Source organism: Corylus avellana, chromosome ca10 (assembly GCF_901000735.1).
Source record: "Corylus avellana chromosome ca10, CavTom2PMs-1.0".
Classification (NCBI taxonomy): domain Eukaryota; kingdom Viridiplantae; phylum Streptophyta; class Magnoliopsida; order Fagales; family Betulaceae; genus Corylus; species Corylus avellana.
In genome coordinates, this window is record NC_081550.1 from 1,656,448 (window position 1) to 1,671,318 (window position 14,871).

Sequence of the window (14,871 nt, forward strand, 5' to 3'; positions counted from 1 at the left end):
GTTAACTAGCAGAAAGATTTTCAGAAGCCAAGGCAGTCCCGAAAATTAAAGGCATGGGATAACGGTATCCCATGAAGGGTGCTAGCATTCCCCCTAAGAAAAAAATTTGTGAGCAAATACGATTAGATTTGAATATCCCAATTCACGATGGCGAAAGAGGGAGATACAGATGTGGTATCTTTCTAAATAAGGATAAGATGGCATTAAAGGCCCCAATCATGTGCAGCAATACTCATCCGTATTAGATCCCGGATCCTCAGCCAATATATCATATTTGGCTCAACTATTTAGCCTATAAATAGGCACCAACGACAGATATGAAACCTAGACTCAATGGCATACACTTTGATCAATGGAACTAACTTAGGCATTGGAGGAGTATTTGCCAACGCACCAACGAATATCAAGCTACCTTAAAGAAAGCGTTTGCACCATACCGGAAATTGTATCAACGCAAATGAATTATTATTTTTTTTTTTATCAACGCAAATGAATTATTATTATTTTTTTTTAAAAAAAAAGTAATTCTTTTAATATAGCCTATTATATATATAAAGCATATAATATTCACAAACATTATTCATCCAAAAAAGTATATTCACAAACATGTGTGAAAACCATATGTGAAATATAAATTATTATCTTTTACCGTAAAACTGATCAAAATATCTGTAGCAGTGTCGCTATCGATCGGTCTCACGCACTCAAAATCTGAAGAAAAAAGAAAGGGCACGGATCACTTGATTGACGTAATCCAATTCCCTGGTGCTGATGTTTGAAACTTGACATTTACAAAAAGCCCTTTCTAGTAGTCTGAAAAATCCTTGCTAAATTCACCCTGCCTTAATCATAGGATCCACACCACAAAAACGTTTGCCCTTAATTTACTTGCGTCTGGGATTAAATTTCCTTAGTTCATACTATTAATTTCACATTTATTTTTAGAGCGTTTAAACATTGCATTGCATGAGAATCACATATTTTAAAAACATAATACAAATCTTTAGTTGAACTAATCTACTATGGTTTATTCTATCTTATATGTTATCTCTTTTATGACTCGAACCCGTAATGTGATGTTTGACTTTGATACCAAATGATATAAATTTCAAATAAATTCATTCTTAAAAACCAACTTTGCATGAAAATAGTGTTCGAGAACTTGTATACACATGATTACAATGTATTTAACTTAGAGTCGTAAATTAAAATGTATGTGAAAATAACGTACTTTTAAGGGCCGACCGATATAACTTTAATCAAGTGTAATTTGAAAATTTTGCTTCAATCCAATTTGCAAACCTTTGCCCAAATTTACCGTGTGCTAGCTCGTTAAGGATAATACTAGACATCCCAATACTTTTTTCCAAATTCCTTTTTCCAAATGATCTGGTTCATTCAATAAATAAATAGATTTATATATATATTTTTTCTTAAATGAATGGGTCGATCATTTGGGAAAGAGAATTTAAAAAAGTGTCTTAGCAGCCCTCGCTCACTAATAGAAAGCTTAGAACCTGTTTGGTATTGCATTTGGAAAATCACTTTTTGGCAAAAGCTTCAAAATGTAACTTTTGGTAAAAGTACATTTACACTATTTTTAGATTTTTTTTGAACCTTTAAAAGCGTTTTTAATTTTTTTACCAAACAATTATTTAAAAGCTTCCCGAGCCGACCAAACTGAGAACAGTTGTTCCCACTTTCACATTAAAAAGCGACGGCAATATATAATAAGCCAATCATTTTGCAGATGTTTGGCATCTAAATGTATAGCACCAACTATATCCAGTTGTCAGGTTGCAGTGGACCAATTAGCAACTATATTCCCCCCCACAACATTAAATTAATTGCGTTAATGCTTTGTGAAACATAAATGGAGTGATTAAACGTGCATAAATGCCGACACATGAACTAGGCAAAAAGTTGACCATAAGCAAGAGAAAATCGGCCATTTAAAGAAGACAAGCAATAGTGAATACATAACATCAGTTGTGTATCTACTTGAATTGAGGTACTGTGGTTTCTAGGAATTTATGAATTAAACAAGGGCCAAAGGGTTCGGAAACTAAAAACAAAATTCCGCCCACTTGCGTCGGAAAACGGCCTACACGGATTCGGAACTGTGTCGATGGCAGGCCGGTCGGCACTCGGTGGTCCAAAGGCAGAAAATTTTGACACCCCTATTAAGGCAGTACCATGCAGCTCCCGAGCATCATTTCATATGAAAGGAGACAGAACCACCAATATGCCACAATTATCAAACCTCGTTGTTGTGGTGATACAAGAGCTGGTTAGAAACATAATTGATTTCTAATTAAACCATTAAGACTAATTAGTAATCAATCGTCTCCTTGTTCTCAAAGTCAAGCTGAAGCAACATGTTCTAAAAAACCACAAGATGTACTCACAGGCCAAACCCATCTAACATTGTGAATGGGTTCCCCACTCAGTAGGCATACGGTATCCATGGAGAGCAGGAGTTTCTTCCAAATCCATCTCCATGAATTGGCTCAGCTAAAAAATGCTGGCAGGTTTTAGCGTTGGGAGTTACCTGATTGGTTTAGTTGTGATTCACCCAAGGTTGAAGAAAGCCTCTTATGTTGTGTGTACCAATTGGATTCCAAGTCACAATCGTCGTCATCATCATCATCATCATGATGCCTCTTGGAGGGTTGAATACCATCGATTGAATCTCCTGAATTTTTAATTTCTTCATCAGCTACATCCGAATAGACATCAACATCCTCATCGAGTATCAGATGGACTCCACAACTTTTAATGAACAATGAACGTGAATCAACAAAAAACTCAAATCCCAGATTGCCCGCCTCCAGCTCAGAAAATTCTAGAGTGGAGTACTCCAGCCATACATGATCTGAGTTCATTAAATAATTAATTGTAACTCTTGCAATATAAGTTGGGCAACCTTTACCGGTGATGCTAACCTCAACATTAAGAATGCCGTCTTCAGGGGAGATTGCAGGAATGGGTCCAATAACAGCACAAAAAGCAATTCTTGTGATCTCATCCAAATACAGGACCCCAGTAATATCTATTTCACACCACTTTCTATTTGAATTCTCGTTACGATAGCTGAACCAATCTGGAATCTTATTTCCCGGAAATATAATGCCACCAAAGTAGTCCTTCAGGTGTTCCTATTAAATGAAGATCATGAATTTTCAGCAATATAATCTATAAACCAAGGCACACAAACACGTATAAAATAGTGAGAGAGAGAGAGAGAGACACACACCTCATCCGATAAAGGATTTGCCTCAGGATTCCCTATATTCACAAGCATTTTGTAGCATCTAGACAAGTCAATCAAATCTAACGCTCGTAACTCGCTTGTATCGAACTGAAATTTTTTTGATACTTCTGGAAAACTTTCCAATGAAACGCATCCACTAGCTCTTATACTTTCTATATTTGGTGGAAGTTCTAGAACTTCTTGAAGTTGCTTGCAATCATTCAATAGAAGGCCCCTCAATCTAACAAAGCTTTTGATGCATGTAGGAAGACTGACAATATCACTCCCAGATAGATTTAAGCGTTCCAAAGCGGAAAAGCAATCAAGTATGTCAAGGAAATCTGATTTTGATAAGTGCATACAGTTGTCAAGATCCAAATCTCTCAGTGCTGGAAACACTGTTGAGGAACAACCATTGTCTAAATTGCTTGCATTTGTTGGAGGTAGCAACGACAGTAATTCTGTACTTGATGAAATTTCAGATTCCTTTATGGACACAATTGAGGGCAAGGATTGTCTTTCATCCCTCACCTTAGTTGGAAGCTTGAAAAGTTCTGAACAATTTTCGATAGAAAGTTCCTCAAGATGTTGCAATTGAAGAATGCTACTTGGGAGATGCATAAGGTTTGGGCAATTCTTTATATATAATTGGCGAAGCCCAGTGAGATACCCAATGGATGAAGGCAGATCTTTTATAAGAATGTCGCTGAATGAAATGTATCTTAAGCATTCCATTTCTATATCAATTTCAGGAAAGTTCTGAAGGCTTGAGCAATCATCAAGGTAAAGAGCTTCTAAAGATCTCAACTTGAGGCTTCTTGGCAAGCTGATAAGATTTGAGCATTTCATAATTGTCAAAGAGGCAAGCTTATCATGGAATCCAACTGAGTCATGAACTTCAACTAAACTTTCACATTCAAAAAGCGATAATTTCTCTAAATTTGGGGTCCTTGACATATCCGGAATTTTTGTTAGAAAATGACACTCAGAGAATTCCATAATCTTCATGTTTTGAAAATTCTGTAAACAAAATGAGAGGATAAATTAGCTTTACATAAGTTTACAACCAAGGGCAGAACTAGAATTTCAAGTGTGGGGGGAAACTATAAACAAAAAAAAAAAAAAGTTTTGGGAGGTAAAAAATTAGTTTTGAAGGGTCTATTTCATTATATATATATTAAGAAATTTTAAAAATTTTGGGGACTACTACCCCATGCATGAACGTAGTTCTGCCCCTGTTTACAACATAATTTAAAGGAAAATATATAAAAATAATAATTGTACCTTGAATCCCTCATCCGGTTCCTTGTAGAGGCTATTATGCATTCTAAACACAACGAGTTTTTTTCCATGAAAATTAGATGGCAAAGATTGCAAAGGACATTCGGCCCAATCAAGCAATCTTAACTCATTAGAGAGATAATTAGGCCTTCCGGAAAAATATGCATTACGACTTATAAACAATCTGAGCATTTTCATCTTCATAAAGGCTTTGGAACTCAACTGTATCAAGTCTCGTTCAGGCAACTCTATCAATATGCCTTCAATTTTGTTTGTTTCCTAGTAAGACAATACATAAGAATTATAATTTTGGTCAAAACATAAACTTCTCCATATTTTACCATTTGCTAGAATTATAATTTTGTTTATAAATATATATGAAAAGGTAACAAACTTATACTTCATAATCTAGCTCAGTATGTTGCGTTTATTTTTGGGGAAATGTATATATGAAATGGTAACAAACTTATACTTCATAATCTAGCTCAGTATGTTGCGTTTATTTTTGGGGAAATGTATATATGAAATGGTAACAAACCTATACTTCATAATCTAGCTTAGTATGTTGCGTTTATTTTTGGGGAAAATACATATTACCCCGACTATCACTTCTTTTACACTTATACCACCAAATTTAAAAAAGTGACACCTGAACCCTTACAACAACTACTTTGTTACAAAAAAACCACTTTGTTAATAATTGGCATCAAAATTGACACAAAAAATAGTCATGAATGCCAAACGCGACTATTTTTGCATTGGCATATATGCAAGACTATTCTTGTGTCAACTTTCCAAAATACCCTTAATATTATTAAAAAAATTAAAAAAACAAAAAAAAAAAAACTGAAAAGATTAAAATTATTAAAAAAATAAAACAAAAAACAACTAAAAGAAACCAAGGGATTTTTGGGGTGGCCAAACCAACCCCCACAGGCTGTGGGAATGATCCGACCACCCCCATTTTGCATGTAGGAGGTGATCAAATCCCTTGTTGATGTCAATTGCTAATGAGGGGCTTATTTGTAACCGGACGGTAATTGAAAGGTATCAATTACTAAAGTTTGGTGGTCTAAGTGTAAAAAGTGGTTGTAGCTCGAGGGTAAAGCGTATTTTCTTTAAAAAATAAAAAATAAAAAATAAAAACTGCACTTGGACTACACCTCCAAACTTCAAAAAGTCATACTTGACCTCCTTAAACTATCACTTTGTTGTAAGTTACCCAACTCGGACTCATATTGAAGTTTCGATGCTAGTTTCCCCCTCTACCCAAATCAAGCGTTAAGATAGATGGAAAATATATGAAAATACTAAATTAATCCTTTATGTAAAAAAAAAATCTCAAATGTAAAACACACGCCAATATCATTCTTAAATACCCATTATGTCAATTTTCAAAATCATAATATAGAATATTTCTATAGCTAAAAAAAATCGGCATGTCTTATGTTAAGGACGACTTAGTCATTTTACTTGCTTTTTATACAATTTAAGGAGGGGGCAAATTGACACTGAAACTTCAAAATAGGGTCTAAGTTGCACTAATTTAAGTTAGGACACACTAATGGTAGTTTATGGGGGGAAAGTATAATTTGACTTGAGTAATTTGTTTCTATTATAGGAATGACCCAAAGTGATCTTACTCAAAACTGTCAATATTGTTTTTTACATATGTACTTATTGCCTATGATGATTTATTTAGTCTTCTTAGTTCTTACAACTAAAATAGCTATTTTGAGAGAAATGGTGTGTGTTGTGTGTGCGTAAACATATGCGTTTGTGCATGAATATGTCACTATGTGTGCGCGTGTTCATGTGTTAGTGTGTTTGCGCGTGCATCCATACGTGTTCTCCATTCATTTTGACAAACACAGAAATTTTTGTTTTTTGTTTTTGTTTATGTGAGTCTTACCATATTTTCTTCTAGCACATGACGAATGTCTTCCTGAATCCACAACCTGCTACGTTTGCCAGGTTCTTTTGGTGATTCTTGACGAACAATTTCTCTACCCATATCTTGCAATAAGTCATGCATGACCAATCTATCATCATCCATAGTTATGAGAGACTTCTCCATAAGCACTTTAATACCAATATCTGGAAAGAAACCACAACTCTCTAGTATTTTAGAGACATATTCCACATCCTCTCCTTTGAAAAAACATGCAATGTCAAGGAAGATATTCTTCTCACTTTCCTCCAACCCATCATAACTTATTCTAAGTTTTTCATGAATATCTTTTCCAGGAATTTTTTTATACTTTTCTAATGCACTTTTCCAATGATGTGCATCTCTTCCATATAGATATGAACCCAGCACTTCTAAAGCTAGTGGGAGGCCCCCAGCATAACGTAATGCAAGTTTTGTGAATTCCACAAATTCATCATTAGGTATGTCACTTTGGAAGGCGTGTCGACTAAAGAGCTGAAGAGCTTCTTTGTGATCCAATTCATTCATCTTGTATGTTAAATCAACTTTATGCTTAGTTAGTAAATGTTCATCTCTAGTTGTTATGATAATTCTACTTCCCAAACCAAACCAATCTTTTTTTCCAGATAATATTTCTAATTGGACCAACTGATCCACATCATCAAGAACTAAAAGGATCCTTTTACAACAAAGCCTTTCCTTTATCACGTTGATTCCTCGATGAATATTACCAACCTTCAAACTTGAGTCGCCTATAATCTCATATAGAAGTGTCTCTTGCAATTGAACCAAGCCACTCTCTTTATTTGAAGATTCTCTAACGTTTGCAAGAAAACAACTATCTTTAAACTGATAAGCAATCGAGTTATAGATTGCTTTGGCAATAGTTGTTTTACCAATTCCACCAACTCCAAAGATTCCTAACATGCGTATATCACTCTCCCCAATATTTAAAAGTGCATTGATTTCTTGTACATGAGACTCTAATCCAACTGGATACTTGGCGACCTTTAAGTATGTATGACTTACTATTCTTAAGATGACTCGAACAATTTCATGGACGCATTTAGATTCATTCCTTCCACTGCAAAAGATATAACAACATTTAATGAGTTAAAGTAATCATATGAAAAGACATAGGAACCTGATCCACTTACAATTATTTTTTTCTCTCTTGTAACAAATGACAATGGTAGGCAATGAGATAGGATATAATCCTTCCTTCCCTAAATCTCAATCCTCGAATAGATTGACCACAAGTCTTCCCTCAATTAGAGTCATACTTTTCATAGTCTTTATATGTATTATTAAACTTCTTTAATTTTTTTGTTCCATTCTGAAATTTGCTTTTGCCTTTGTTGATACTTACCAAGAGTATTTTTTCGCTATTTACTCTAAAATGTCATTGCATTTCTTAATACATTTTTTTTTTTTCATTAGAATGTTTTATTTAGTTCACCATCCATTTCAATTAATATTTCTATATTCATGTTCCTCGAATTTTTTTTATTCTCGTAAAATGAATAACGAATTACTTAGAGTGAGTGAGAAATACCTTTTCTGTAAATGCCACCCTGACAAATTGGCCACTTTATTCAGGGCTGCCTTCCATCTCTGGAATGTATCCTCTTTGAATCTCTCTTCATGTTTATCCAATGCTTTACCAAAACTTTTTATTTGATGCCGTACTTCCGATGGATCAACTTTGTAAAATACTGGTAGAACGATTTGTTGCTTTGTTTTCCTACACTCAAGGATCTCCATCAGCTCGGCCAAGCAACATGTGGATGATGCATACTTTTCAGAGAGCACAACGATTGAAGTTCTTGACTCTTTAATGGCTTTGAGAAGTGTTGGTGAAATCTCATCTCCTCCTTGAAGTTTGTGATCTATGTAAATATGGATACCCTTTTCACACAAAGCTTTGTATAGATTAGCAGTAAAACTGTCGCAGGCATACTCACCTCCAAAGCTCAAGAATACATCGTAAGGCCATCGACGGGTGAAAGAAGAAGAGGGTGAGGAAGAGGCTGCTTGGAAGGCCATGGAAGAAGCCATTTTGTCTGTAAGGCTGATTACTGCTACTTCAGAGAGATATGGAGAAGACGATGCCTACCTTTCTATTTTTATCATATTTTTAGTAAAGCAATCTCTAGAAGGAAAAGAATATTAAAAACAAAAAAATATAAAAAGGAATAAAGAATGCGCGTTGAATTTAATCAAAGAAAAATGAGAAGATTAGAAGATTTTTAAACGGATGAACGTCACATAAACGACAAGAAATTCATGGCGAATTATTTCCCGGTTCTGAAACTGCGTTGATGTAAGTGCAGCAACGCGGGCCCTTCCCCGACCAAACGCGAATCCAATGGCGTATTATTTGCCCCGAGACTCACCCCCATCAGAGCACGCGATCTTTTATTCTTTTTTTATTTTTTATTTTTTATTTTTATGGATATAAATTTTTTACGAATTGAATTTTAGGAATTTTCTTAACAGCCTATTAAAAAGCATCAAGAGACGTGACAGTACGAAAAATTCTATCTTTTTTATATTCGTATCCTACGGCTAAAAAAGAGGTTGCTTTGAATAAAGAAAAGATGATGGGATGTAAAAGCCAAGGCCATGGAAATAGATGAGTCGCTTTGTCGCTGCTGTAAATAATAATCAGGCTTTCATACGCCAAGAGCTTCTTCCATGGCCTTCCAATCATCCTCTTCTTCTTTCGGCCGTCGATGGCCCTACGATGTATTCTTAAGCTTTAGAAGCGAAGACACCCACCTCAGTTTTACTGCTCGTCTATGCAAAGCTTTGTGTGAAAGGGGAATCTATACCTACATGGATGACAAACTTAGAGAAGAAGAAGAAATTTCACCGGAAATTCTCAAAGCCATTAAAGATTCAAGGACTTCAATCGTTGTACTCTCTGAAAACTATGCATCATCTACATGGTGCTTGGGTGAGCTGATCGAGATCCTCCGGTGTAGGGAATCAAACCAACAAATTGTTTTACCGGTGTTTTACAAAGTAGATCCATCCGATGTACGGCATCAAAAAAAGAATTTTGGAGAAGCATTGGCTCAACACCAAGACAGCTTCATGGAGGATACTGTGCATAACTGGAAGGCAGCCCTGAATAAAGTGGCCAATTTGTCTGGGTGGCATTTAGAGAAAGGGTATTTTCGACCACGCAAGCTTCTTCATTCTAGACCTCTAAGTTTCATTCTTATATATATGTTTTGTTCTTATTTAATTTGTCTCATTAATTTGGGCAACTATATAAATTCAGTCAATTAAAAACACTATTTTAATGTAAGAATGTTTTAAGCTGCGTCCTTATAAAAGTGAAAAAGATAAAGATTACACTTCACAATGTAAGATTTCAATACCAATTTTAATGGTAGTGTTTGCATGCATCTAGTATTTAACTTTTACGGTATTTTGCTTTATTCTAAAGTTTAGTGGGAATATTAGAGATTATTCAATGTTTGCACGATGAAAAAAATGCAATTTACTAAAAGATTAAACATTTGAGAACTGTCAATCCAAGGAGGATTGAGATGTAGAAAAGGAAGGATTATTTCCTATCTTGTCTCCTATCATTATCACTTGTTGCAAGAGAAGAAAAAAAATTGTCAGTAGATCATATTACTATGCTTTTTCATGTGGAAGGTGTAACTCATTTAATTTTTTTATTTTTTAAACCTTTTGCAGTGGTAGGAATGAATTTAAATTCATCAACGAAATTGTTCAAGTGGTTTCAAGAATAGTAAATCACACATACTTAAGTGTTGCCAAATATCCGGTTGGAATAGAGTCTCGCATACAAGATATCAATGAGCGGCTGTTACATATTGGGATGAGTGACATACACATGATAGGAATCTTCGGAGCTGGTGGAATTGGTAAGACAACTATTGCCAAAGCGATCTATAACTCGTTTGCTTACCAGTTTAAAGATTGTTGTTTTCTTGCAAATGTTAGAGAAACTTCAATGAAAGAGTTCGGCTTAGTCCAATTGCAAGAGACACTACTTTATGAGATCCTAGGCAACTCAAGTTTGAAGGTTGGCAATGTTGATCGAGGAATCAATGTCATAAAGGAAAGGCTTTGTTGTAAAAAAGTTCTTTTAGTTCTTGATGATGTGGATGAGTTGGTCCAATTAAAAGCATTAGCTGGAGAATCCAATTGGTTTGGTTTAGGAAGTAGAATCATTATAACAACAAGAGATGAACACTTGCTAATTAAGCATAACGTTGATTTAACATACAAGATGAATGAATTGGATCACAATGAAGCTTTTCAGCTCTTTAGTCTACATGCTTTCAAAAGTGACAAACCTCATGATGATTTTGTGGACCTTACAGAACATGCACTACGTTATGCTGGGGGCCTCCCACTAGCTTTAACCGTGCTAGGTTCAGATCTATATGGTAGAGATATACACTATTGGAAAAGTGCATTGGAAAATTACAAAAGAATTCCAAAGAAAAATATTCTCGAAAAACTTCAACTAAGTTATGATGGATTGGAGGAAAGTGAGAAGAATATTTTCCTTGACATTGCATGCTTCTTCAAAGGGAAAAATGCAAAGTATGTTACTAAGATACTAGAAGGTTGTGGTTTCTTCCCAGATATTGGTATTATAGTACTTGTGGAGAAGTCTCTCATAACTATTGATGAGGATACATTGGTCATGCATGACTTATTGCAAGATATGGGTAGAGAAATTGTTCGTCAAGAATCGCCCAAAGAACCAGGCAAACGCAGTAGGTTGTGGTTTCAAGAAGACGTTCGTTATGTACTAGAAGAAAATATGGTAAGACTAACATCAAAAAATTATTTTAATTTTATATTTGTAAAAATGGATGTGGAGAAATACACAGACATAACATGCACACCATTCCACGAATACACACAGCACACGCGCACACACACACCATTCGTAAGTAGAATGCCATTAATTAAGAACAGAAAATAAGTCATCCTTGGCAATTGCCTTTTACCCTATTTAAGAGACATACATTCTTTTCATGAGCATCATGTCTTTTCTTCTGTAAAGAGATAAGAGTAATAGGTAAATATTATTTATTTATTTATTTATTTATTTGACATTTTGAGTATGGTCACTTAATTTGGGACATCCCAATATAAAAACAAGGGAAAAATATTCTTTTGGCCCTTAAGCATCACCACATTTTCATTTATGGCACTAAACTACCATGCTTGTCAAAAAAACAATTCAATCAACGTCAAATGTTAAAATTGATAAAAAAAAAAAAAGTGGTCAAGTGTCTCGTACGAGCATGACCATTTTTATTCATTCTTCCCGCAACAACCCCATTTTTACTTTTGAAATACCATAGTTGCCCCCATTATAATTATTAAAAAATAAAAACTAATTAAACATACATTTGGAAATACCCTCTCAGCCTTCTTTCTCTTTTTTTTTTTCCTTGTTCTTTTTCCTCTTTTAGATTTTCATATTTTTTATTGATAATTTGGGTAGTTCAAGTGAAGAACCGGCACTTGCACAACATGCTTGAGATTTTTCATCCATTTAACACCATATGCTAACAAAAGGTGTAACAATTAACGAAGTTGTAGTTTGAGGGAACCAAATTTGGATGTCTTAGTGTAAAAGAGATGTCAGTTTAGGGTGATTAGGCGTAGTTTTTCCTTAAAAATAATAATAATAATAATAATCACATACTAAGCCAATCGAATGAAGCATAAATTTATTTCATTTTCACAAAGTCACAAACATAAATTATAATTCTACCACATGATAAAATATGAGGAAGTTTATGTTTGATTTTATTGACACATTTATGCATTGTCTTATTAGGGAACAAACAAAATTGAAGGCATTTTGATAGAGTTGCCTCAAAGAGACTTGATATGCTTAAGTTCCGAACCCTTCATAAAGATGAAGATGCTCAGATTGTTTATAAATCGTAATGCATGCTTTTCTAGAAGGCCTAGTTATCTCTCTAATGAGTTAAGAGTGCTTGATTGGGCAGAATGTCCTCTACAATCTTTGCCATCCAATTTTCATGGAAAGAAACTCGTCGTTTTTAAAATAGATAATAGCCCCTTTAAGGAATTGAAGCAGGGATTCAAGGTACAATCATTATTTTCTTTATTTATTTCCTTTAAATTATGTTGTAAACTTCTTTGAACCTAATTTATCCATTCTTTTTTGCTTTACAGAATTTCCAAAACATGAGGATTATGGCATTCACTAAGTGTAATTTCTTCACAAAAATGCCTGATATTTCAGGTATCCCCCATTTAGAAGAGTTTACTCTTTTTGAATGTAACAGTTTAGTTGAGGTTCATGACTCTCTTGGATTCCTTGATAAGCTTTCCTATTTGTCAGTTCGCGCATGCTCTAATCTTATCTCTTTGCCAAGAAGTCTCAAGTTAAAATCTCTAGAAATGCTTTACCTTGATGGTTGCTCAAGCCTTCAAAACTTTCCTGAAACTGAGATTCAAATGGAGAGCTTAAGAGACATTACATTAAATGACACTGCTATAAAGGAACTGCCTTCATCCATTGGGTATTTGACTGGGCTTCGCCAGTTATATCTAAGCGGTTGCAAAAACCTTATGCATCTCCCAAGTAGCATTCTTCAATTACAACATCTAGAGATTCTTTCTCTCACAAATTGTTCAGAACATGTTAAGCTTCCAACAAAGGTGAGGAGGGATGAAAGACAATCCATGCCCTCAAATGTGTTAGCGAACACATATGAAGTTTTGTCAAGTACAAAACTATTTTCATTGCCACCTCCAACGAATTCAAGCATTTTAAATGATGGTTGCTCCTCAATAGGGCTTCCAGCACTAACATATTTGGATCTTGAAAATTGTTGCCTAGCAAAGTCAGATTTCCTTGAGATACTTAATTGCTTTTCCAGTTTAGAAAATTTAATTCTATCAAAGAGTAATATTGTTAGTCTTCCTGCATGCATCAAAAGATTTGTTGGATTGAAGTCCCTTATACTGGTGGATTGCAAGCAACTTCAAGAAATTGTAGAACTTCCACCAAATATAGAAGACATAGATGCTAGTGGATGTGTTTCATTGGAAAGTTTTCCGGAAGTATCAAAAAAATATCAATTCAATACAAGCGAGTTACAAGCTTTAGAATGGATTGACTTGTCCAGATGCTACAAAATGCTTGTGAATATAGGGAATCAAGTGACAAATCCTTCATGGGATGAGGTATATCTCTCTCTCTCTTGTACATGTTTCTATGTGCTTTTGGTTTATAGGTTATATTGCTGCAAATTCATCATATTTGGTTAATAGGGACATCTTAAGGACTACGTTGGTGGCATTCTCTTTCCGGGAAACAGGATTCCAGACTGGTTAAGCTATCGTAACGAGACTTCAAAAAATAAGTCATGTGAAATAGATATTACTGGGCACCTGCATTTGGATGAGATCAAAGGAATTGCTTTTTGTGCTGTTATGGGAACCACTGCGATCTCCCCAGAAGACCCCATTGCTTATATTGGTGTTAACATCATCGATGAAGGTGCCCCAACTTCTATTGGAGGAAGAGTACTTAATTTCATGGGCTCAGATCATGTATGGCTGCAGTACTCTGTTCTAGAATCTTCTGAACTGAAGGGGGACAATCTTCGAGTTGAGTTTTATAGTCGTTCAGATTCAGTACTCTTTAAAAGTTGCGGAGTCCATATGATATACAAGATCGAAAAGAATGCAAAGGATGATCCGGGTGTGCTCCATGAGCATGTTAATGACCATTTGGATATACCCGATGAAGAAATTAAAAATTCAGTAGATTTATTAATAGACGATTTTCAACTCTCAAAGAGGCATCTTGATGACGAAGATCACAACTTGGAATCCAATTGGCACCCACAACAGAAGAGGCGTTCCTTAACCTTTAGTTGTGATACTACATGCCTGTAAGTACATCTATGATCAATTTTCTGGTTTCACATGACATAATAATGTTATTCACGTTGATGAGTCGTGAAAATCTTAATACTTCAATTTTTTTTTTTTTTTTGTTCTGTTTGAGAAATGGGTTCTCTGCCTGATTCATGTTGCCCGTGAAATCCAATTAATCAATTCTAAATGGTTTTTTGGTAAACCTACAAATCCATGTTGTTTCTTGGGTTTTTTGTTTCTGTTTTTTATTTTTTACTTCAATATATTTGTTAGTTATCACGCATTATCGTCTATTTGGGTTTTGAAGGATTTTAAATAGGGCATGTCTTTTGGGTGTATGTATTCCTGGAGCTGATATATATTTATATATATATATATTTCAAACTTTGATTGAAACCAATGAATTATTGGGAAAAAAAAAAAAGAGAAGTAATTTTCAATTATTGGGAAAAAAAAACTATATTTTTCTTCTCAAACT

The 14,871-nt window shown here is 34.7% G+C and overlaps 2 protein-coding genes across 3 annotated transcripts; one reads left to right on the forward strand and one right to left on the reverse strand.

Moving 5' to 3' along the window:
• Window positions 1-1,951: 1,951 nt before the first annotated feature.
• On the reverse strand, window positions 1,952-8,604 carry LOC132164045 (disease resistance protein RPV1-like). 2 transcript variants are annotated; one of them, XM_059574453.1, is made up of 6 exons: window positions 8,429-8,604; window positions 8,020-8,353; window positions 6,447-7,548; window positions 4,538-4,813; window positions 3,257-4,273; window positions 1,952-3,158 (listed from the first exon to the last, which is right to left on the reverse strand). In XM_059574453.1, exons 1-6 carry the CDS (start codon window positions 8,520-8,522, stop codon window positions 2,535-2,537), a joined length of 3,447 nt encoding a protein of 1,148 aa, XP_059430436.1. In that variant the 5' UTR covers window positions 8,523-8,604; the 3' UTR covers window positions 1,952-2,534. The 2 variants fall into 2 exon arrangements, with proteins under 2 accessions (XP_059430436.1, XP_059430437.1); XM_059574454.1 differs by lacking the exon at window positions 4,538-4,813 and having other exon boundaries at window positions 8,020-8,604.
• A 494-nt stretch (window positions 8,605-9,098) lies between these two features.
• Window positions 9,099-14,489, forward strand: LOC132164085 (disease resistance protein RPV1-like). The gene is made up of 5 exons (XM_059574503.1): window positions 9,099-9,640; window positions 10,179-11,283; window positions 12,313-12,588; window positions 12,678-13,694; window positions 13,782-14,489. The coding sequence occupies exons 1-5, from the start codon at window positions 9,162-9,164 to the stop codon at window positions 14,409-14,411; spliced, it is 3,507 nt and encodes a 1,168-aa protein (XP_059430486.1). The 5' UTR covers window positions 9,099-9,161; the 3' UTR covers window positions 14,412-14,489.
• Window positions 14,490-14,871: the final 382 nt, after the last annotated feature.